Genomic DNA, 26,963 nt, shown 5'->3' with positions numbered 1-26,963 from the left:
GACAGGACTTTTATTGGCAGGTAGCTGATGTAATAAGGAGTAAATTTAGGCTACTTTTATTTTAGAAAAAATATTTTATTTTAGAAAAATAAAGTAATGTTGCAAAATTCCACGCGGACGAAGTCGCGCGTACAGCTAGTGGGATATAAGCATTTTAGCAATACTAAAGTGGTTAAGGTGCACTGAAAAGGTTAGGAAGCATTGCTTTAGACCAGAGGTTCCCTTTTTAGTGTCATAGACCCCTTGCCATATTTTTCGGTTTTGGGTAGACCCCCCATTCTTACTTGGTATTGATTTTTTGTAAATTTCTAACTGCAGTAAAGTTTAGTGTTAAAAACATACAAGTGAACAACAAGATGTCTTACAGTTTGTCATAGACCCCTGGGGGTCGATATAGACCAATTTGAGAATCACTGCTCTTTATGTCATTCTTATATTTGTTATGATTCTTGACCGTGATTGAGACGTCTCAATCACGGTCATTAGTGTGTAGTTTGGAATCGCAAGGTTATCAAATAATCACGTGGACTTAATGTTTATTATCACGTATTGACAGACTGTTATAGGTATCAAGTGAAATAATAGTTACGAGTCAGTCTTTCATCACATGAGGCTCGAAAGAGGGTGAGTGTTCGCCGAAAATCACGTCTTATCACAAGACGCACGATTTTTAAACCTAAGAACGACGTAACGACATTTCTAGAATAAAATTTGATATTCTAAAAATTTTAAGTATATATGTAGGTACTAAAAATATAGGTGCTTTTGGGTTAGGGTAGTAGTCTTAAAACTCGCCACGTATCACCAAGGGGAGGATGAGGGGTTGAAATGGTAATGCTAAAATATCTCGTAATTAATGGACGGAAAATTTAATATAATTAAAATATATCGAAACTAGCTACTCGCCCGGGCTTCGCACGGGTGTACATGTCTTACATATATATATATATGAACCTTCCTCTAGAATTATTAAAATTTATTACAAAAAATCGCTTCAAAATTCGTTGCGTAGTTTTAAAGATTTAACCATACATACTATGTAGTGATGATATTAGGATTGTTACGCCATATAAAGTAGTCTAAGAGTCAATATCGAAACGTGCCCGCCCACCCATATGGTGACCCATATTTGACTGGATGCTAGTGGACGAGTCAATTGGTGTATCTAAAATTAATTTAACTTATTTTGGTCCTTCCGCCCTTATCAGTGTGCGAAGAATATAAATTGACACATTATGACTAGGCTCTGATGGTCAGGTTTTTTTGTGTATGATAATGGAATGGTGCACCCGCCTGCGCTAACGGTTTACGCTGGCGGGCACCAGTGGAGGATGATAAGATGAACATGAAGTCAGATCAGTTAGCCCAACGTGACAAATTCAACGGTAATGTATCACGATGGTGTCCAGGGGGAACCGCGTGGAGGTCGATCTGACATGGTACATTGCTAGCAATGGGGTTATCTGACAATCCCCTTCCCCCCTGATGGTCAGGTTCGTGCTGCTTTCGTAATGATGATGGTATCGGGTATACAGATACGTGGAGCATAGGACATTTTCGCTGAATGATAGGATGAGCATGAGGTCAGGTCAGTTAGTGACAAATTCACCGGAAATTTTGGTTTCCAGGGGAACCGCATTGTTATCAACCTGACATCTATACATATAAATAAAATTGTAGTGTCTGTCTGTAATATTGAAATAACCGTTTTTTACTATATGCATATGAATATAAATACGGTACATATATTAAAATAACACTTTACAGTTTTTGTCTGTGTGTCTGTTTGTTCCGGATAATCTCTGAAATGGGGCACCGATTTTGACGGGACTTTTATTGACAGGTAGCTGATGTAATGAGTAACTTTGGCTACTTTTTTTAGTTTTAGAAAAAGAAAGTTAAATTCCAAGTGAACGAATTCGCGGGTACAGCTAGTACATTATAAAAAAGTACCCATTACTAACTGTCGCATTTCCCCCGGTTCTGACTGGTTGCTAGGCTTACACCGCCAAGTCATCAACGTCAGGTCAGAACCTGATAATGTATGCGCCCCCGTTAAGTTTTTGTGTGTCATCACACTACATTTGAACTCATGATCTTATATGTCTGAGTCGCGGGATCGTAAACTGGGGCATGACGCCACCGAATTATACAGACTAAAAATAAGTCGGTGGCAAATATATCCAGGACGCTTTGCTGGAGTTTCTCTTTGTATAATCTGTACACACATGGTTATCGTAAGTTTTAGTCCAACCGTTCTGATATTATAAATACGAAAGTGTGTCGGTTTGTTATATTGTTACCATTGAACAGTTATTAAATGGAATTTAATAAGATTTAACGTGAATATAGATTTTATTTAGAGTACGTATTTATATAAATCTAGCTAGAGTGATTCAAGAGAAAGGTTTATACATGTATTATATATATAAACCTTCCTCTTGAATCACTCTATCTATTAAAAAATACGATTCAAAATCCGTTGCGTAGTTTTAAAGATTTAAGCATATATAGTGACGGACAGACCGCGATAGCGACTATGTGTTATACTATATAATAAAGCAGCCGAAATTTAGATTATTCATTCGTCATCAGCTTCTTCTTTATCCCATTTATTCGTGGTCGTCGTAATGTTTTTCTCTTCCATTCATCTCTGTTCGCAGTCATCTCGTTATTTACTTTTCTTACCATATCATCTTTCAGACAGTACATCCACCTCTTGAGTTTGCACAAACTCTGTATATAAACAGGTTTCTTATTAGACTTGGAGTATTTCCTCTGCGATGTTTGAAATGTTAAAACGTGCGTGGTTTTAATCATGTAATTAAATTCATAGAACATTTTAGACGCTTATGAACGTCAATTTTTTTTGTTTTAATGTGTTTTCCCTGCGTCAAATTCAAATTCAAATTCAAAAATCATTTATTCATGTAGGACATTTTAGCCGCTTATGAACGTCAAGTTTTTACATTATATTTTTTTCCCTACCGTCCAGTTCGGTATATAGATCCAATTGTAGAAGAACTGGCAAGAAATTCAATTGAATTACTTTTTTTTTAAAAGCCAGTTTATTTACAATGCATAGTAAATACCTATGTATGTAGGTGTCTATGTCTAACATTAAATGAAAATCCCGTACATGAAAACTATTGCCATGCACGCTCGTCATTCCAGCTCTCTTTCCCTTTATCATTCATATTTATCTGCGGGGTTCTCACGTTCAGTATACAGATTCAATTGAGACTAACTGGGAAGTAACACAAATGATTCCTTTTAAAGCCAGTTTATTTACATTGTGTAAGTGACTATATCTAACATCATCTGCTTCTTCCTTATCCCATTTATTTGTGGTCGTCGTAATATGTTTTTCTCTTCCATTCATCTCTGTTTGCAGTCATCTCCTTATTTACTCCCTTTCTCACCATATCATCTTTCACAGAGTCCATCCATCTCTTTTTCGGTCTTCCTCTACCCTTATAACCATCCACATTCATATGTAACACCGTTCTTAGGGTATGATCTTCATTCCTACGCATTACATGTCCATACCACGATAGACGATTACTCTTCAACCTCTCCGACACCGGCGCCACTTTCATACTTCCTCTGATGTATTCTATTCATTCTTATCTTGTCTATCCATATCACACCACACATCCATCTCAGCATTCGCATTTCAGTTGCATGCAGTCGTCTCTCATCCGTCGCCTTCATAGGTGACTGTTGTTGCTGTTGACATTGTGATCTCGTAGATTGTGATCGAGAAATCCCGTGCATAAACAACTATTGCTATGTACGCACGTTTGTCATTTAGCTTTAGGCATATTATTTATTATTTTATTTATAAATATAATATAAAGAATAAATAATATTATTTCTTAACATGTCGTGTACTTTTGCAAATAAATAAATTATTTAATTATTTATTTTTTATAATTTATTAATAGCCTATTCAATTATTATTTATACTGATAATAAATTTTACTACTGATATTTAAAAAACATAATAACATTTATGATTTCATTTTCATGATTATTTTATTACTAAGTTATTATTTGGTCAAATATGGTGGTATAAGAGTGATATCAACTAATATTATTATAATTATTTGTGACCATAAACATTTCAGGAAGAAATCATAGTGACGAACAGAATAACGGTCACCATGCGTGACGATGGTGAGGTGGAGTTTGCGGACTCTGAGCAGACCACCTCGGACCAGTCGGACAGCGAGATCGATCTGCTGGGCTACGACAAGTGCGCGCGATGCCACTCTTCCGAACACAACACCTTCTACAGATACTGCGATGACTGTTTCAAGGTATACATGATATATATTTTTAAAATTGACGCGGTATATATACGTAAAATTAAGAAAATCACGTTTTTTTATTAATAGTTACTAGCCCTGGCTTCGCACGGGTGTACATATAGTATATATGTATATAAAACTTCTTGAATCACTCTATCTATTAAAAAAAGCGCTTCAGAATCCGCTGCGTGCGTGCGAGTGGAAACACTTCCCGTGCTATTGGCGCTGCCACTCGCGCTGGCGCTCCCTCAATTGTCGGTTTTTCGTGCGCGAGTCAAAGGACTGGCAGCGCGAGTGGCAGCGTGTTTTTACATTCAGCCCTCTCGCTCAGTTGTCGCCCAGCAATATTTCCGGCAGCGCGAGTGGCAGGGGAAGCGGCTGAATGTAAACGTAGCATTGCTACGTTTACATTCAGCCGACCTCGATGCCTCCGCACCTTGAACCCCGCCAGCATTATCATACATTGCGTAGTAACAGTATTTATTGAAAAAGTTTTTTTCAGCAATAAATGCCAAGTGGGCGGGTTGATAGAATTTATTAATTTAATAAAACATGAGCATCTCGTTTATTTTAATTTATAATTGTGGTGAGGCGTATTAAGTTTTTAAAAAAAGATTATAAATCAGTTAGTTGTGCGAGAAGCTCTAAAATATATATTTAAAACAAGAAATAATTATAATACTGTTTAATATTTCTCACAGACCTGAATGTACTTTATTTCTTGTTAAAAAAAACGTTGAAAAGCCTAGTATCACTGCTGATATGTCGGAAACTCAATAGAAATAAATAAAACGTGATAACATTCCGTGATTTTCTTAATTTTTGCATGTTAAGTATTTACAAAACATATGTAAATCTATGTATTTGTATCAGTTATCTAATGCCCATGAGCTCTAGCTAGCTTAACTTGGGTTTAGATTGAGCTGTGTGACTTGTCCTGAGATTATCATTATTATTATTATTATTATTTGTCTATCTATCTATAGATATCTATCTATCTATGTCGTCTATGTCTTGTATTTTATGATGCGTGTATATTATAAATTTCTCCAAACGGTAAAAGAGTCATTAGATATAATTTGACCAATTTTATGACTTTTTTTTTTTGACATTAATGTAAGGACGTTGTATCACTCACTATGTTGATTCAAGTCAAGATAATTTTAAAAATTATCTTGACTTGATAAATTTATATTTAACACAAGACTGACTGTTTGTATTACACAATTAATTATATTACAAGTTGCTAATGTGCAGAAAACATTACAAATTAATGTTTTCTGCACATTAGGAACTTGTTTATTATATATTTATTTGTATATATATATTCGACGGCTCGGTGGTCTAGTGGTTTGACACACCGCCTTAGTTCCGATGGTCGCGGGTTCGATTCCTCGCACGGCACAAACATTTGTATTCATAAGTGTGATTATTTGTGTCGGTCTGGGTGTTTTCTATGTATAATATGTATTTACGAAAGAAGATATATATCTATGTATTTGTATCAGTTGTCTAGTACCCATAACACAAGATTTAACTAGCTTAACTTAGGTCTAAATGGCGCTGTGTGAATTGTCATGTGATTATTATTATATGTTTTGTAATGTTTAGTGAAATATATATTTTTTTATTATTATCTATTTGACTAATGACTAACATATTATACGATTAACGCGTATGCACGACGCACCTGTTTGTATATCTATATCTATATATAAATTAATTGCATTTCGTTAGTCTCTGAACTGTCTGTCTGAACCAATTTGGCTAATTTTAGTCTTGAAATATTCGTGGAAATCCAGAGAAGGTTTAATCGGTGATAAAATATAAAGAAATTGCATGGAGACTAGTAAAAACAACATTCTTATTTTCCCATTAAACTGTCTCGTATTACAATGTTTGTAACAAAACTTCTCCGAAACGTCTTGGCTTTTTGTGAGTATAGTTTAGTTAGTAGGTCTGAAAATAGGAGGTAAAATATTTTTCATATCCCTAAATAATAAGAGAGATCTACCCATCATTTTAATTATTTTGAGAAACATATTATAATATGTATACACTAACTGACCCCGCAAACCCCTTTCCGCCTGAAAATGTAATATCTCAAAGGTTTTTTCAAGTTTAGTTTTAGTTTTAACTAAACTTCAAAACTCCTTTAATTTTGAGGCAGAACAGAATTCGCGGGTCAGCTAGTTAATTATGTATTTTGTCTATTAAATTATACATAAAAATATGTATATTACTGTCATTATTGTGCTGCTAACTGTTTTACTTTTGTACACTACTAGCTACTTGACCCGGCTTCGCCCGAGTGTACCTGTATTATACATATAAACCTACCTCTTGAATCACTCTGTCTATTAAAAAAAAACCGCAAAAAAACCGCTTCAAAATCCGTTGCGTAGTTTTAAAGATTTAAGTATACATAGGGACAGACAGGCAGCGACAGCGATTTTATTACTATGTAATGATATATTATTTTTTCCTAAAATCCGTGTTTACACAATTATATTTATCAACTCAATATATGTACAGGTTATTGATACGCTTGTTACTAAGTTTAAGTTACAATAATCATTATTTAACAGTAACATTACACTAAGTTTATCACTAAAGTTTAAACGTTTATTTATATATTGTTTGCGTAGAATTTCATCATGTTTTAAACTTCGGTGTAACCATAGTCTGCAGGATTTCTAGTTTTCCAAAAATTTCCTACACAAACTGATAATTTTCCAGCAAAAAAGTATTAGTAATAATCTGATAAGCCTGTATATTGTGATACAAATATGGCATCATGGAAGATAACGACAATCTGTATCGCAGTTTTTTAGGTTTTAGGCACAAGTTATATAGAAATGAATGTACCTAAACAATTCATACATATTGCTGTTATAATATAGAATCAGACTGAACACAACGTAAGTTTTTACACACTCTTAAATCACTCTATTTATTAAAAAAACAGCTTCAAAATCCGTTGCGTAGTTTTAAAGATTTAACCATACATAGGGACAGACAGCGACAGCGACTTTATTTTATACTATGTAGTGATGATATTAGGATTGTTACGCCATATAAAGTAGTCTAAGAGTCAATATCGAAACGTGCCCGCCCACCCATATGGTGACCCATATTTGACTAGTGGACGAAGTTTGGCTAGTGAAGGATACATAAGTCCGGACAGATAGCGATAGCGAGGTGTCAAGATGGTCGCGAGTTCGCGACATTCATCGCACGGTGCAAATTTGTTTTCACGAGTATCTCAATGTATATGTGTAATATGTATGTATTTACAAACTATATGTTATTATTATTTATATATAATAATAATAGCTTATATACATATAGTATATGTGATATGAGGGACGTATTTTAATTGTATTAATCGTATAATAATATATATAATGAATCGTTATTTTCCTACTAAAACTTGACGTTTTACCTAGAACATTTTGTTATTGCATAGTATATATCATATATGTAATGTTTGATGTATATGACGTTAATGATATCATCAATACAAACAAACAAAATCAACGATAATACTAAATAAATTATAATTTATACATTTATACATGCGTTATCAATTACACATTTATTTTATTATATAGCTTTCTATGTATATTTATTTAATTTATATATTTCATATCAGACCGTGATAAAAAGACTTACTGAAATTTTTTGCATTATATACTAAACAGATCTATGCTTTAGAAGTATTTTATTTACATAGTTTTCTATATATATTTATTTAATTGTATATCTTATCCGATATAATAAATAGACTTAATTAATTTATGTGCATGATAAAGTACAAATTAAACAGACAAAGTATAAATATGTTATTGTCGTTATATGTCATATGAATTACGTATAAGAGAAAAGTTAGGAAATAATGCCGTGCAGACATGCTGAGTAAATAAATTTGAATGTCACCTTAATATACTGCTGTGCAGTGATGTTGAGTAAATAAATTTGATTGTCACCTTAATATACTGCTGTGCAGTGATGTTGAGTAAATAAATTTGAATGTCACCTTAATATATTTTGAATCAATTTTTTGTTCTATTCTCTTCGATATAAGGTTTTTTGTTGTTATATGTCGTATGAATTATGTATAATAAAAAAGTGAGGAAATAGTGTTGTGCAGACATGTTGAGTAAATAAATTTTAATGTCACCATAATATACTGTATTTCGTACCATGTTGTATGTATTTAGAGTTGGTTTTTTGGTCCTAGAATATTTGTACAGTGGTCCTACCTAAAATTATATAAAAGATACGGTAAAAATGATATTCTAGAAAGGTGTAATAGTATCACGGAAATTAGCCGATTTATTTACGTGTAATAATTGCAATGAATACACACTACATTGAGAGCGTTGTGGGCTAGTGATTCTGTACTACACTTAGACTCCAAGACCATGAGTGACACCAAATGACTGATTAACCAAGACCTATCAGGACCTGAACGTATATAAGAATAGTCGGTGCCAATTCGTTGAATAACGGAGCGTAGAAAGGAATGAAGGTACAATAGAAGATCTAACATTTAATACTTTACAAGTAAACAACAAAGACACTTGTAGAATGATTACTCTACATATTAACCAAATACGAGTACTATAACACTTACAACATCATGCCACAGGAATATTATTATTAATGATTCATTAAAATATATATCTAAAGATATAGATAATTGTAGGTGTGATCAATAGAAACAACAGTAATAATGTTTTTATTGAAGAATGACCAATACAATGACAGAATTACTACACGGTCATCATAATTAATCATTAAATATCCTACAGATCACCAGCCGTAATACATGGCAAATAATATAGACTTGCTGAACATACGGACAGAAGAATGTATATTCAATAAAGTTATTATAAATGATTTGTATTATATGATTAATACTATACAACCACTACATAATGTCATTGAAGAATATACAGACAGCCAAATAGGAACAAATTCAGTATGACACGTAACACTGCGCCAAATGGAACAATCACTAATAACAAAATGTAATAACCCTTCAAGTGTTAGCTGTAATGACACGGTCCATCTGTGAAACCAATTACGCTCGTCAGATGGCTATAGTGTTCGAGTTAATATTGCCTCCTTCGCAGATAAGAGGATAACTATAAAAACACCATTATTATTTTATAAAACTAATGACGCATTTATTTATTTACCAGACTTTATCTGCGCCTTCGCTCGCATTGAATCGTATTGTCTATGAATGATAGAAGGAAATAATAATAAATATATGATTCAGAACTTCATTACTGGCTGCTACATGGCGCTGAAGGAACAAAATGTTGATATTTTACATTTTGTTTTTTATAATAAATAAAAATTGCTTTTTTGAAATAACAAGTATACTATGTTCATTCTATTACCTCCAAGAACATGTGTATAACATTTCATGATGATCAGTTAAGTAGTTAAACGAACATCCCTACTTTCACACATATTAGATTCATTTGTATTCCATGGTGTTGCAATAAAGGTTGACATAATATTATTAAAGGACCCTGATGGGAGCAGCAAGTTACAATGTCATGATAATGACAGGATATATGACAATACATGACAATAGCATCTCATTGTCATCACAATACACCACCAATCAACAACAGGATCGTGATAAAAGGCAAAAGTTAAAAGGAACTTAATGTCAATAGGAATTAGAAGACTATTTCCTTAATTGACAAAACTGCAGACAATTTTTTCTGTAACTGTTACACACATAAATTTACATCTATACACTCTCCACTGAAATTTAAACAAATAGTGTCTAATTGCTGTGATACATTGATTGCTCTGTAACGATACAATCTAATTGTGATGACAATTAACCGTCAACGAACAATAGTATCGTGATAAAAGGCAAAAGTTAAAAGAAACCTACAGTCAATTGGAATTGGAAGACTAATTCCTTAATTGACGACGCTGCGGACATTTTCTTCACTATTACACACATAAATTTACATCTCTACACTCTCCACTGAAATAGTGCCTAATTGCTGTGATACATCGATTGCTCTGTAACGATACCTTACGGTTAAGTTGACCAGATTATGCTCAGGTAGGTCTTAGCATCAAGCCATGTATTGTTATTGACATAATTTTAATGTGTCATTTCTGTTTAGATCAGTTTTCCCAACGTGAGGCCCATGGCCCACAGGGGGCAATTGGACGACGAAATGGACGAATGCTGATCACCAGTTAAATATAATATAGGAATAGGATTGCAGTTCACAGACTAACGCATCGAATCGAGTAGACAACTTTGTGGGCGTTATTTTACTGCTGAGAACAGAACCCCCTTCTTTTTCTATTGAGGGTTTTGGGCTATTGTCAGGTCCTGTAGCACTGCGACCTACATAGATTTATTGTGCTCGCCTCTTTTTTTTTTCAAAGTACGCTATCTAGCCCCCTCTGGGTCAAGAAATGAAGGATATTCTTAGGAGCGATGGTTTTTATCTCCTCGGGATATAGTGTATACTTTCCAAAGGAGATATTTCGCTTATGCATAAGTGGGCTACAACCACATAGGATCTATAGTGGCGTTTCCTCTTCTGTTTGGCAGAATCTGCAGATTGTTGTTAACCTAAGGCCTAATTTTGCCATGTGTTTATTCAATTTGCAGTGGCCAGTGAGTCATGATGCATATATTGTTTTTACTCAGTCTAGGGCTTTTGAAAGTGCCAATTCTGGCATATTCTGCCAGTGATTCAGTGCTTCCTGTTTGGTTATTATTTTGAGATATCCCGGTTTTAGGCAACGAGGCACAACAGAAGGGTTCAGGGCCCTGTTGGACAGTTTTTGCCAATTGTTCAGCATTTTCGTTGCCTTCAATGTTTGAATAACCCATCTCTGTATAACATTATTTCTGCTTCCTACTTCGTTTAGCAGTAGGATACAGAACAAACCCGTACAAAATATAATACCCTACCTGCTCTACCTATCCTACCCTACAAAATATAAGTAGAGACTGCAGTCCACAGTCTACCGTATCAAATTCATTAACTCAACTCCGTGTTAGTTATGGTTTGTTGAGAACGGGACCCCCAGATCCTTTTACTAACAATCGGAACAATATGAGAACATAATGCATTGCGTGTTAACAAGATGACGAGTGTTGCTGTATGGTTACGAACTTTTCAATATTTTCTTATCCTAAACGTAACATGATATCACTAAAGATTATTACAGTGAGATTACGCTAAATATTGTAATGATTTTTTTCATTATTATAATTATTTTTTAGCCGATCTCTTGTGATTTTTCTTTGGTGTAACAAGGAAAGTTGTGTGAAATGGATTTTTGACACTTTGAAATAATTATACTTAACTAAAGCAAGTCTTTTAGTCTAGTATAATAAGATTCAGTATATTTTAATTGTGGAGGCTGTAGGTTACAGTTGTATTATGTGATTACTAAAATATGTGTGACATGTAAGGAAATTGTGACATGTAAGGAAATGCAGTACAACTTGTACCACAGATAACGATGCTGAGCTGGTCTCGCAATTCTACAATGGCGCTATTCATGACATTACTAAGTATTATTTATACTACGTAAACATATATTGCCAGATTTTTCTTTATCATTCACAGCTGGTGTCTTCTAACCAGACCTGGTGGTGACTGTATGACTGACGTGACCCGCTATTGGTAGGCGGGTAGTAGCGCCGACTTGTATCGCCTGCACAGAGGCGGTGTCAACCAGAGCTGGTGTACTGCGATGGTCTGTGGTTTTATTAATCTGTGTCAGTGTAAATCAGTGTTAAGCAATTAAATTAAAGCTATTTCTAGCAATGACGATTCAGATAAGCAATTTCAGGAAACTGATGAGGAGATGGAGAAATATCCCAATTTAGATGAGAGAGAAGACCAGTGGTTTTTTTACGGGTGATAATGGAATGGTGCACCCGCGTGTGCTAATGGTTTACGCTGGCGCGGCATCAGTGGAGGATGATAAGATGGACATAAAGTCAGATCGGCTAACTAATGGTGTTATAATCAAATTGATAAATTCACTAGGAATTTGTCACGATAGGTTTAAGGGGTCAACCTTATTTGGTGCATTGCTAACAATGGGGTCATTTGACCACACTACTAAGAATTCGCTTGTCTCCGCTGGACCAGTGATTGGTGGGCAAAACTACACAGGTTTGCAATTACAACAAGACGGAAGATAACAAGTGATACAGTGAAACAAATCAGTCCCGAGGAATAAAATAATGTTTTAATATTGCAATGATTTAGTTTTATTGTTAGAAGGACCAAAAAGTCATCTCATGTTACCATGATTAAATGAAAGGTACGTTATGAGTACTTGCCTGATTTTTATACTACCTTTTAGTATGTAGCGACACAGTTTCTACACGTGCCACCATCTAATTCCTAGAATACTGCGATAAGTATTCTAGCACTAATGTTAAGCATTCGGCACGTGTAACATTAGAAGCGCAGCTGCAGGTAACAACAGCTTGAAGGTCACGCAGTGCTGCAGAAGTGGATGGTGGCACGTGTAGAAACTGTGTTGCTACAAGTAAAATGATATAAGGTGCTGAATAACTATATTATATAAACATATAATTATTATTGTACGGTGTTCCTTACTATATGTTATTTTAGTTGGTTGTGTATAATTGTAAACGGATTATATTAAAAGATCAAAGAGATGGAGAATAATGTTAAACACTGTGAGTGTTTCTACAATGGAGGTTTAATTTTATGGACAGAAATGGAAAATGTATTATATATGAGAAGATATTTGTATTAATTAAAAATGCAAACAAAGATGCTACCTATATCGAATTGGATAATGAAGCAATGGCTATATGTAAACCTCTACTATAGGGATGATAACTTAGTAATAATGAAATACGCAAAGACCGGAAGATGATAGTGCCTTCAATATCTAATTGGATGGCACTTCAGTGCAGTGCTGACTTAATTATTTGGAATATTTGATGTTGGCAGTTAGTGGCACCACTAGAGTTTCCGTCTAATTGGATGGCACTTCAGTGCAGTGCTGACTTAATTATTTGGAAAATTTTGGCGTTGGCAGTTAGTGGCACCACCAGAGTTTCCTCTAATTGGATGGCACTTCAGTGCAGTGCTGACTTAATTATTTGGAATATTTGATGTTGGCAGTTAGTGGCACCACTAGAGTTTCCGTCTAATTGGATGGCACTTCAGTGCAGTGCTGACTTAATTATTTGGAATATTTGATGTTGGCAGTTAGTGGCACCACTAGAGTTTCCGTCTAATTGGATGGCACTTCAGTGCAGTGCTGACTTAATTATTTGGAAAATTTTGGCGTTGGCAGGTAGTGGCACCACCAGAGTTTCCTCTAATTGAATGGCACTTCAGTGCAGTGCTGACTTAATTATTTGGAATATTTGGCGAAGGCAGTTAGTGGCCGCACTACAGTTTCCGAGGTTAAAAGCAGAAATATGATAAAAATATTTAAACCAAAGACAATAACTGCTTTACGTGACGCATTCTAAAAGCACTAAGAAGACGGTAGCACTCACATCACTACGGATTTAAATAATAATCTCAGAACAATTCACACAGCGCCATCTAGACCCAAGTTCAGCTAGCTAACGCTTGTGTTATGGATACTAGACAACTGATACAAATACATAGATATTTTTTTTTTCGTAAATACATATTATACATAGAAAACACCCAGACCGATACAAACAATCATACTCACAAATGTTTACTAATACAAAATGTTTGTGCCGTGCGAGGAATCGAACCCGTGACAATGTGTTCGATTCCTCGCACGATCTCTCACACCGTGAAAGCGGTGTGCTAGACCACTAGACCACCGAGGTCGTCATGAATTCACAGCCACCAGGGTTGTCAAATGTACAATTCGTTAGGTTGGTTTAGGTTTTTTAAATCTTCTTTCCTAATACATTTGGACTCCTTATCTAGTTTGGTTATTAATAATTAGACCAGGAATCGCCAAGGTTTTCAAGCCAAACGGCTTGACCGATTCTCATGAAATTTTGTGAGCGTATTGAGTAGGTCTGAGAATCGGCCAACATCTATTTTTCATCCCCCTAAATGTTAGGGGTAGTCCATCCCTATTTTTTTTTTAGGCAAAACAACGTTTGCCGGTATGGCTAGTTTAATATACAAGTGTTCCGTTCAGAAATAATTGGCATATGATAATTTCTAAAAAAAAAATGGAAGATGATTGTAAGTTCCTTGGAAGGAACGTCTAAATGTGTTATAATGGCCAATTATTTGTAATTTTTTTTATAATATACAATAGTTCATTTGTAGTAATTTTCATACAACTAGGGTGAAAATTTCAGTTATAGTAGATGTTTCATAAAATTCAACTGCACAGCATTTTCTGACTAATTTTTTTTTGCTATGTTTTGTTTTTTAATTTTGTACGATGTCAATAAATATTTAAATATACGATCGCAAGTGAAATCTATTATAAATAGCTTGTTATGTTGTATGTCCTCACAACTAAATGTAGATAAAATATAATTGTATAGAAACAATTGCCACTACTAAATATCAGTAATAACTAACTTGAGATAACTTCTAACTGTTTGAAAAGTACGCACTTTTCAATTAATTTTTTATTGTGTGAATTCTTTACTAATGTTGTGAAAGCAAAAATAACTCTGTCTGTCTGTTACGCTATCACGCCTAAACTACTAGATTTAAATGAAATTTAGCACAAATGTAGTTAAGAGCCTGAGAAAATTACATAGGCAACGTTTTAATGCGAAAAATTTTTTTTTTAATTATTTTTGTAAAGGGGGTATGTAAGAATTTGGCATAAATAATTAAAGTTACTATACCACGTGGGCGAAATCGCGGACACAGCTAGTACACAATAAAGACAGCGTTTCTAACAAAAAAAAATGTATTTTCTATATTATTATACTTGTATAAAATATATGTAAAACAGATCTAAGTTATGTGTGTGTGTGTTATATAATATTTTGTGATATGTATATGGTACACGATGTCAACACAAATCTTAATACTTAATGTTACCAGTTTTACACACTATTTCACGTGCAAATAGACTTTTAAACAGGAAGGAATGTGCATGTAAATGTAGACAAAATTAGCTGCCTTTACACGCTATTTCACGCGCAAATAGGTTTTTACACGGGAAAGAATGTGCGTGTAAAACAAAGAGAAAGGGAAAGACCGCGCGCGCCAACTGTGAGCGCATTCCCGCGTTCATCGTGAGTGCTTTGGCGCCATTTTGTTATAATTATCATTGCAAAATGGCCGACATCTAACTATAGAGCAAAAACATTATAGAGTTATTGATAATTTATAAATCTTAACCGTGTCTTTATTATTCCGTCCTTTGTAATATCCGTATTATCTTTTCGGATTAAGATCTATAATATTTGGCTTTCCCGCGCTATTTCACGCACGCTCTTGATAGCGCGTGAAAGAATATGTGATGTAAAGGCAGTTATTAAGAATAAATACTTATTGTTTTCTATTATTGGCACAAGCTCTAAACGAAGGACTGTATATATAAATATATTTTATAAAGTAGTAACAAACAAATAAACAATATATCTTATATTGTTTATTTGTTTGTTACTTAGTCACACACATAACATGTTCATAAGAATATAAAAATACATAATACAACATAAGATTTATAAAATATATTTATATATACAGTCCTTCGTTTAGAGCTATTATCTATCTATCTAGATTGATATCTATCTATCTATATATATTGGTAAATATAATGATGAAAATACGGTTTTTAGGAAGAAATAATATAATTTTATGTACAAAAGTAAAACTAAGGCTAATAACAATGATATATATATTTTTCTATTTTAATTAATAGATAACAACCATAATATGTAAAGAGCACCTCTTTCTTGGTCGTATTGTGGCACACAAGCTAATATTTTTTGTTCTATTTTTTATTAATTACATTAAATATTGTTTATTTAATTTAATCATGGAAGAATTAAACGTTATCTGCTGTTAATTGTTTAATTACAGTTACCCAAAAATACTAACACAACAATAAAAATATTTTCATTCATGTAGGTCTGTTACAGACGCTTATGATATGTCAAATCTACCGTCAGTTCGGAATGATACCGAGATGAGAAGAACTGAGACACTCAGCTCTTACTCTTTTCAAATGAGTCGGTACACGATTACAAGAATACAAATTTATTTTTAATCGAAAAGCTACGTATCTTATTTCTCATGTACAAAAGTTGATAGAGACGCCTGTTTTGTCTCTTTCTGTCTAATTTGGAAAATAGCAGGAATGAATGGTTAAAACGATTTATTTACTTCAATAGTGTGGTATAATAGATACTTTTTTAGACCAACGTCGTGTTTATTATTCATCTAGCTATTGATTGATATTGTAGAAAACGACGAAACTATGTCACTATATTGGTAACATATTAAAATACAGCACTTGGGGAATATATTTAATATGTTACGAATATAGCTATTCTAACATATTTCGTAACATATTAAATATATTCAATCAACAGCTAGATGAACAATAAATATGACGTTGGTATATAAAAAGTATCTATTATACCACAGATAGTATTTATACTAAATAAAAAAAAATCTACTATTATTACGCAGTAGTAATTTAGTAGACTTTTTTGCCGTACACATTACTTCTATTTTGTATAAAGTAGAATTTATTATACATAGTAAATTATAGTATAAACAATATAAATAGTCTAATATACGTCCTAAGAGAGATATAACCCTCATGTATAATATGATAATGACAATCTTCAAATGTTGCCTAGTACGTAATAATAATAAATGTCCTGTTTCCGAAATTAGACTATAAATAATTTAACATTCAGTAATACTATAGACAAATAATAATAAAGACGAACAATATTAATCTATTCACAATTTGACCACAGAGTTTAACAATAAACAAAAGAGTTTATATGCGTGTGTGTGAAAACATGGCAGTGTAATGTTTTTTTTTAGATTAATGTATTTTTTATACACAATTAAAAAAAAATATTAGCATTCTGCACTTATCTACATATTACTGCGGAATTTCATACTCAATATTACCATGTGTTTGACACACGGATATATACTCTTTTTGTTGATTGTTAAAGTTTATGGTCTATAACCGTAAACCTTATGGTTATTGTATTATATTATATTACTTTATTATTATCGCTGAAGGCTATTATTTAAGAAGGAACATTTTAAGTTTCTGTGAAGTAACTAGAGTGAGTCACCTATTTGTTTCTTAATTCAGATATAAACTTAATATTTTACTAATTTAAAGATTGTATCTTCGAGTGAGTCATTTTATTGTAGAGTTATACACTCTAGAATCGGAATATCGGTTTTTTTTAATTGAAAACTAAGTAGGTGATATACTTATCAAGAATGTTAAGGAGATCCGTAACCGTAACCGAAACTATCGGATATCCGATATAAAAAATATCCGTAACCGTAACCGAATCCAAAATAAAAGTTTCGGACAATATCGCATGGCCGGAGCCTAATTGAGCACGTTATGTAACCATTTTATTACCTATTTGTATTTTACTTTTGAAGTTCCTTAAAAATATTATCAGTAACCGAAATTATCCGAAACTAACGGATAATCCGAAATAATTTCATATCCGCATTCGTATCCGGTATAATAATCATTGCTATATCCGAAACCTATCCGTATCAGAAATTTCATATCCATAACATCCCTGATACATCTATATCTTTCCTAATGATATTAATATTAACAGGTTCTTTTTGCAGATTTTGTTATTATTACAATTCTCTTGAAACTGTTTTAGTAAAAACAAACACATTACACGCAAAAACATATTATTTTTTATTAATACCCTTTTCTACATTACACAGAGAAATAAAACAAAAAATAATAATACCCTTATCTTTGCTTTCTCTATCCACCCAAAGGTAGTCTGGAAGAGAGATAAGAACTGTTTAAAATGAAATTCTCTTCTGTCAGTTTATGAATATTTACTATTTTAATTATTTTCTGTATTCAGTGCACTAAAGAGTATAAATAAATAAATAAAAATAATTGTAACAAAAAAATTACCTCTGTACTAATTCCATTGGAAGTTGCACAGCAGTGATTAATAGAACAGTTCATCACGCTCAGGATGCTGTTGGTGCTGGCACGTACTCCGTACCAGGGATGCTCGTCTTTTCTGCATTGTAGCGTAGAATCAGTTCACGCGGTACATATCCGATGCACTGCAGAATCGTGACAGCCCCAGCAGCACCCTGAGAAGTTATAATAATATTTCTGAATGTTTCACACAGTGCTATCTAGTGCCGAGCTTAAACAGTGCTAGTGGACAACCGGTAGAAATCCTTAGATATATATATATATATACGGAAAAAATAATATAAGTATATTTATAAAATATAGATCTAAGTATTTATGTCAGTTGTCTAGTACCCATATAGACAGAAAACACTCAGAGTAATATAATCATACTCATGATTACAAATGTCGGCGAGGAATCGGACCCCCGACCATCGTAAGACGGTCTAGCAGCTTAACCACTAGACCACCGAGGCCGTCAAATAAATGCATTATAATAGATGTCCGCTATAGGACTGGGGTCTATGAATAACACATCTTGTAATTATTAACACTTTCTTTTTTATCTTTAACTCCTTTGACAGCCTCGGTGGTCTAGTGGTTTAGCACACCGCTTTACTATCCGAGGGTCGTGGCTTCGATTCCTCGCACGGTACAAACATTTGTATTCATGAGTATGATTGTTTGTATCGGTCTAGGTGTTTTCTATGTATTTATATCAGTTGTCTAGTACCCATAACACAAGCTTGGGACTAGATGGCGCTGTGCGAATTGTCCTAATTGATTATTATTATTACTTTCAAGGAACTAAAAGCTATTAAATTTTTAGGCCAAGAAAACGTGTTTCCCGCCGAGACCGAAGGCAAGGAAAAGAAAAAAGCTAATCGACACGGATTCACAGCGCTCCCAGTCGCAGGACTCTGGAGTCGAGTCGCAAAATAGTCAGAAGTCACAGGTGGGCAGTAGTAAGCGTTCGGGGTCGTCCGTAGAATCGGAGTCGGACTTTTCCAAGCCTCGCTCTCGCTCCCGTTGTAGCTCGGACTCCGACGGTTCCTCTAGGAAACGTAAATGCACGAACGACCCTGATCCTTCGGGCTCGGATAGCTCAAACAGAAAACGTTCATCCAACTCTCACGAACACTCGGATGACGAGAGTTTAGCTAAAAAATGTAAGCTCGAGGACGATTACGATAACTCCGACAGCTTGGCTAGGAAATGTAGGTCCAACACCGATAGGTTTGTTAACGAAGATTCCCTTCAGTGTTTAATTAAATCGGTCAGCGAGCCGTCCATGTCGGAACGAAGTAAAGACGATGATAGTAAGGACCTGTGCATTATATGCTACGTCAGGCCGAAGTCAGGGGTTTTCGCTCATGGCAGAGTGGCACATATCTGCTGCTGCTACAAATGTGCCGTCAAGGTATGGAGCACATCGAAACGCTGCCCGGTATGTAATTGCAAAGTGAGCAATGTCCTCAGGGCGGTTGTTATGTAATGTAAAACGACATCCTGTACAAAACGTATTTATTTAGGTACATGTAAATAAAAAAAAAATAATAACAATCGAAGGAAAGTTTAAACAAAATAGAAAAAACTTAAAATAATATAAAAAAGAACACAACTCAAACCATAAATAATTATTAAAACAACTTAAAAAAAATAACACAATTAAAACTTTTAAACGAACTCTGAAATAAAACATTTTAATGCAATAAAAATAGGTATCAAAAATATAAAAAAATATTACTTTATTAATATAGGTTGAAAATTCGAATGTTTGTAAATAAATAAAAAATGTATATACATAATTTGTATGATAAATATAGAAATAATGCTAATGAAGAGAAGATGGCCAGAAAGAGCTAATGGCCTTAATTGGTATTTTAACTCGAATATAGAATACCAATTCTCAATTGGTACACTTCAAAAGAGACCTCTAAACAATGTCTCCTAAGGTTCTAAGTCGAGATATAGAAATACATTTTCGGATGTTTCGACAGCTCATTGGGAAACATTGTGAAAATTAAACAACCTTCGAATTCCTATAATGAAGGTACACCCTGTATCAATTCCGATTGGTCGTATTTCTTATAATTATTACCGACAATATACAGGGGCGGATAGTGAATTTGTGGGGTTTACAACTAAAATAATACACCGACCAGAAATTCCCGTTCCTTTCAATAGACTCGCACTTGAATTGACTTGAGGGAATGGGGGTTCTTTGTATCCTCGGGGCCATGGGCTACAGCCCAAAAAACCCTTAGGTTGATCCGCCCCTGACAATATATATATAAAATTGAGATATTATATACAATACTGTGTGTAATGTATAGATTGGTTATTAAGTTAGGTTTTATACAAATATTCTTTCTATGCATTATCTAAGGATTGTATATATCTGAATTTGATATTTTTTTAGAGTAAAAGACAATATAAGACGTTCTATTCTTGTCAATTAATTTTTCTGGTTGAAATTGGAATGGCAAACAAGATGGCGGTCCACTTGATGGTAGGTGGTGACCGTCGCCTATATACCTGAAGAGCTGATACGCCTGCTATACCCCTCATGTGGTGCCATTTTGTAGGAATAAAGTTATGCCTTCGTACCTGTAACTTCAAATTGAAACACAGCGTAAGTAAGCTGCTTGGTAGAAATAAGTAATTTGGAGGTGGGTACGCAGGTGAGAAAAATCATAAACTTTATTACGTGTGAAATTGTTTGTCCGCGATGGACTCGAAACTACTGAACCGTTTGCAAATTTGATTGTGTACAATTGGGTACAAAGATGGGATAGCTTACAATCTCGATTTTTAGTCGTAATATTATTTTAATCAAGAACCTCAGCCACAGCGACGCGTGGCCGGGTCTGCTGTTGTAAAAAGAAGAAAAAGATAAGAAAGATAATTCGCACAAGTGTAAATATAATTGGACGCTCTGGACCGACCATAGCTTAAAAAAAATTAATTGCTTACAGAAATAATTAGGAATTTTAGAGTAAAATAAAATAAGATCTCAATCTCCTAGGATATGTTAAGATTGGTGAGATTATACCTCCTGACTTTCTAATGGCGCGGGTTCGGTTCCCGCGAATTAAAAAAAATTAATGATAACGTCTGTTTGTTTGTGTGGATTATGTATGTATCTGTATGCAGTTGAGTAGTATCTATAACAGAAACTGCTTCGAGACTAGATGGCGTTGTGTGAATTGTCTATACTTACTATTTATTTATATAGGTAATGTTTTTTTTCTTTGATCTTTAATGTATTAGTCTCATTATTACTTTAGGTGAATCGTAGTCGTATATACCTGATTAGAGGTAGGTCGTGGCAAGCCGAAAGGCAGGGGTAGTATTAATGAAAAGAATCATTATGCTTACAGATATTATCTTTATATGTATACATTTGTTTATAATATATATTTAAATATATACTTATATATGTAATTAATGTAACTTATATATGTAAGTTACGTTATGATAAAGTAACTGTTTTTTTTTATAATAAATCGTTTAGAAGTAAGGTGTTTATTATTTTAATTGAATTTATGGCTTGAGAAGAGATCTCATTATTCTTCTATTATTTGATAATCTACCTTTCGTTACGACGTGAGAATTAGATCCAATAATCTTCTGTTGATTTAACCAGCATGGGTGCGGCGTACGAACATTGGTAACCAAATATATCGTATATATGTGGAATTCTTTTCTTTTTTCATAATTTCTTTTATTATTTTACTTCGTTGAATATTCATACAGTTACATACCTGGAAATAGTTGTTGATTACTTTAATTAGTAAAGTGTGGATTGTGTAAAGTAATTAATTTGAATAAGTTTTGAATACAATGATGTTCAGGTGATTTGATTATTTTATTGTCATCAGACTAGTATTGTACTACTGAGTACAGTGTTTCTCTTTTAATTTTGGTTCATTTTTAAGTTGGAGCTATTTCGTAGTCAGAGAAATAATATAAAGGCGGGTGCTAGTATGTCAAAGTCTGAAAAAAGGTGTTAAGTGGCACAAATTCTTTAACTTTAAATTCATTGTGGGGGATTTATTTTAAAAACACGTGTGATTTACACCTTTTGGAAGTATATTGGAAATTATTCAAATTAAAAAATCATTTATTCATGTAGTACAAATTAGTCACTTATGAACGTTACATTTTTATACTATAATTTTTCCCTATCGTATACACTATTGAATCGAAATACGATTAAGAGTAGGTGGTGTTTTTTAATTTATATATTCATAGAATGGTAATTAGGGGGTTGCTTTATCAATGACTAGCTTACACACGCAACTCTGTATGCATCATACTTTCTGGACATTTATGATAGTATTTCGCCCAATTTACATAACAACTTTTTAAATTATAGCCCATGTGGTATAAGCTATATTACTGTAAAGTTTCATCAAAATCCGTTGAGTAGTTTTTATGGGAAAGAGTAACAAACGTCCATGCATCTATCTATACATACTCACAATTATAATATAGTAAGATTATTAGAACAAAGGTATATATATATACCTCTCTCTTAAAAATATATACCATATCTTGAGCTGTGCAGCAATTCATGTCAGCAGTAACACGATCATCTCTGGAACAAGATGTACACAAATTAAAATCATTCAATCACATAGTACCTACCTGAAAAATATCACTGTCTCTACAGATAACCTAGTACAGTTGGGAAGAACTGGCAAGAAATACAACTGGTAGGTTTTTAAAGTCAGTTTATTAATAATAATATTTATTTCAAGTAAAATATTTCACATTGAGACATAACCTTACAAATAATCGTCATCTTTATTTATCTCAAATAAAAACTAATATAACTGCTGCCCATACAATAATACATTAAAAAGTAATGAAGGAGACAAAACGGTCTAGAACTCAGTGGGGGCAGTGAGTCCACCCTCTCTGCTATTCTGTTATACCTTTACCAGTAAATTAATACAATAAGAAATCGACAACGATAGCACGTTATGTTCAAACTACTACTGACAAAGTGAACATAAAAATTGATAAATATAGATCTTGACCTATGGCAATTAAAGAAATGATCAATTCTCTTTGTTTGCAACGGTCTCTTCACTAAGCGTAGTATTGCAGGGATCAGATTATGTTTTAACTATTTCATTTACTGTCTTAGGGCAGTGGGTTCTAATACTTATAATAATAATATATAATCTTACACAGTTTTAAAGTCAGTTATTTCAAGTATTGTAAGTATTGGTCTGATAGAGTTAAAATCAGTTATTTAACGTATAATCTTTTTTAATATCAGTTATATAACATATAATTTTTTTAAAGCCAGTTATTTAAGGTTTCGAATATCTTGCGTCTGCCGCAGCGATCGAAAGTGAAGAGGCTGGTTTGGTTAAAAAGAAGTCACTGCGGGCACAGATCTGTGACAAGATGGTAATAAGGTTTAAGAGGGCTGCACAGATCTGTGTTAAAACGTTTGAAGGGTTATATTCTAAAACTTGGCACACGTGACGTGGATGAACATGTCTCAAAATAAATGTGCAGTGCCGCTATATAATGAATGGCTCGATTTAACTAATTAACGTAATCCTCTTGAATTGCTCATAATAGTCCATGTAAAATATACCTTTATACGAACTTTTCTTTAACTCTTTATAACGTATTTTCAACTGTAAAAGGGTATAAATACCTCTAATTGACCAATGTTCAACCAGAAACCTTTCTATAACGTTCTCACCAATGAATAACTCTTTATCCGTGATCTGTGAATGTAAATCATGTCCCTAGCTTTTAAATAGAAAGTATAGTAATTTGATCAAAAGGTGTTTGCATTTGTTATAATGAAGAACTTCACAGATGAGTATGTAATGTTGAGGTGAAAACTACAATGCAACCTAGATTTAATATATATATTACAGGTGCGAAATGAGTTTGTTTGTTACTCTTTTTTGAGAAGGTTTGGGCTATTGTCAGGTGTTATGACCTGTATAGATTTGTTGTGCTCGCCCTTATTCAAAATTCGTTAACTAGACCCTTGCGCTACAAGAATTTAAGGTTATTCTTAGGATCGATGGTTTTTATCTCAAGATATAATTACAAGCCTTACCAAATAACTAATCAGCCTCTATATATAACTGTGATAATATGGTTTATAATGTTATGGATGTAATATGAAATGTGGACATTTGGAATAGAAAATGATGTAATATACCTTTCCTGAAGAGGGAACGCCACTACACACCCTATGTGGTTGTAGCCCACTCATGCATAAACGAAATATCTCCTTTGGAAAGTTTACACTTTCCCGAGGAGATAAAAACAATCGCACATTCAATTCTTGTCCCTGACGGGTCTAGGTAGCGAACTCTGAAAAAGGGCTAGCACAATAGATCTATGTAGGTCGCAGTGCTACAGGTGCTACAGGCACCCAACAATAGCTCAAACACCCAATAAAAACAAAAATACCTTTTATTCACTGTTCAAACGCGGTTGCAAAGAAAAGCCGCTCGGCTGAGTCTGAGTGAGGTACGTTTATAACCTATAAATGAAGAACACGTGTCGGAAATTGACTAAATAACTCAAAAATACGTACGTAGTCGGATGTAAAGGTTGTCTGGATCTGTATAATGTCTATATTGATTTAAATCTAATACAATTTTGTACTTTTGAAACTCAACCGAATATCAATAGTTACGAAAATGCAATTTCATCACCACAAAGTTGCCAGCCCCAAATGTAGAATAACTGCCATTTGTTCAAATGGTAGTTTTTCCACCAGCATAATTTAGTTTTTATACCATTGTATTTATATGTATATATAATATGTATTATACACAGTTTATAAATAGGGCGCAGTAATAAAGTTGTAATTATTGAATTAATATGTAGCATTAGTGGCTGAAAATGTAATTAAATTAAAACATTTATATAAAAAAAATCTTTTCAAAAGAGCAACACACAAGTGTCTTGCTCATTCTTCTTGTAATGAATCTGCGTTCCAAATGAGTGGTAGGATAAAAATATATGACTATTCAAAAGTGCTTGCACTGAGTTTATTTGAATAAAGATTATTTCTATTTTTACTTCTAATACGTGTTTGAATTGTGTTGCCAACTGTTAGTAGTGGTAGAAATTCATTTCTGCTATATTCTGAAAAACAATAGTAATTTAGGATGACTCAGATTATCTTCTGATAATGAAATTCATCCATGATAGTATCTATAACATTGAAATGTAATACCTACTTGTGAATGTAATGCAAACATAGCCCAATAAATGAGTGTAAATGTACATATTTATATCTTCTTATATATAAAATTCTCGTGTCACAATGTTGTTACTATACTCCTCCGAAACTTGATTGAGGCTTGATTTTTATGATAAAATTTCATGTATGCATATTCAGTAGATCTGAGAATCGGCTACTATTTTCCACGCCCAAAGTGATAAGGGTAACCTAACAGTTATTTTTTGCATTTTTTTTTTATAATGTGGCATTAAACTCTAACATTAATGCCTATTTTTTTTAATAGTGATTTTAATTTATGTGACCAACGTTGGCGGGGTCAGCTATTTCTAAATAATCTATGTAATTGTGGTATTGTACATTCTTGTACGAATGTTTTTCACCGCTGTCAAGTTTCTACGAATCATATCTTGTTTATTCTACCATAAGATTATTAACGATGTATGATGACGTATAATATTATAGTAATATGGTATATAAGTAGTATTAGTTATACTATATAGGGTGTTACCAAATTATTTGCACTTTCTTTTACTTTTTCTAATGTCATATTTGTATTATATAATAAAATATATTGGATACAAAATATACAGAGTAAATTGACAAGTATGCTTTGGTAGGTACTATAAAGGTTAATGAACCGTCTCAGGCATTGAGAAAATTTGGGTGTCAAATAATTCTTATGCTAGTAAAACATGAAATTACTTTATTCGCGGGTTCGACTCCTCGCACGGTAGAAACATTTGTATTCATGAGTATGATTGTTTGTATCAAACTGGGTATTTTCTATGTATATTATGTATATATTTACTAAAAAAACATGTATGTATATCAGTTGTCTAGTACCCATAACACAAGCTCTGCTTACCGTGGTTCCAATTGGCGCTGTGTTACTTGTCCAGGGTTATTTATTTATTTTATTTATATATGTAACATTATAGTATATAAGAGGGAATGTGGATAATTTGATGACACTCTATATGTATATATAATATATATTAGGTTAGTATTAAACTCGGTTTCTCTACGCGAGGGTTGGTCGGACGACCTACTTAAAAACATTAGATATTAAATACTAATTAAGTTATTTAGATAAGGCACACTTTGATTAAAGTGTTAAGATGGCATTTCTACTTATTGAAATATAAATTAGTGAAGAATTTCATAAAACTCTTATTTAGGTGTTGTATGTTGATTAGTTTTATAGAAATATATAATCCCTTTATGGTGGGTATTTTAGTTTTAGTTTTAAATAAATGGGTGATATA

General features: G+C 33.3%; 1 protein-coding gene across 1 annotated transcript in view; it reads left to right on the top strand.

Annotated features, from left to right (window-relative positions):
• Nucleotides 1-20,768, top strand: part of LOC131841330 (E3 ubiquitin-protein ligase Mdm2-like) — a 51,559-nt gene extending 30,791 nt beyond the window's left edge. The window contains exons 4-5 of the mRNA XM_059189655.1: nucleotides 4,131-4,322; nucleotides 19,285-20,768. Of these exons, the coding sequence (XP_059045638.1) occupies nucleotides 4,131-4,322; nucleotides 19,285-19,950 (858 nt within the window). The 3' untranslated portion in view covers nucleotides 19,951-20,768. The remainder of the gene's footprint in view (nucleotides 1-4,130; nucleotides 4,323-19,284) is intronic.
• Nucleotides 20,769-26,963: the final 6,195 nt, after the last annotated feature.

This window comes from Achroia grisella, unplaced genomic scaffold, assembly GCF_030625045.1.
Source record: "Achroia grisella isolate CSIRO2021 unplaced genomic scaffold, CSIRO_AGI_Agris_v1 utg1581, whole genome shotgun sequence".
Taxonomy (NCBI): domain Eukaryota; kingdom Metazoa; phylum Arthropoda; class Insecta; order Lepidoptera; family Pyralidae; genus Achroia; species Achroia grisella.
The sequence above is the reverse complement of the archived record's forward strand: the minus strand, read 5'-3'. Positions and strand labels throughout refer to the sequence as shown.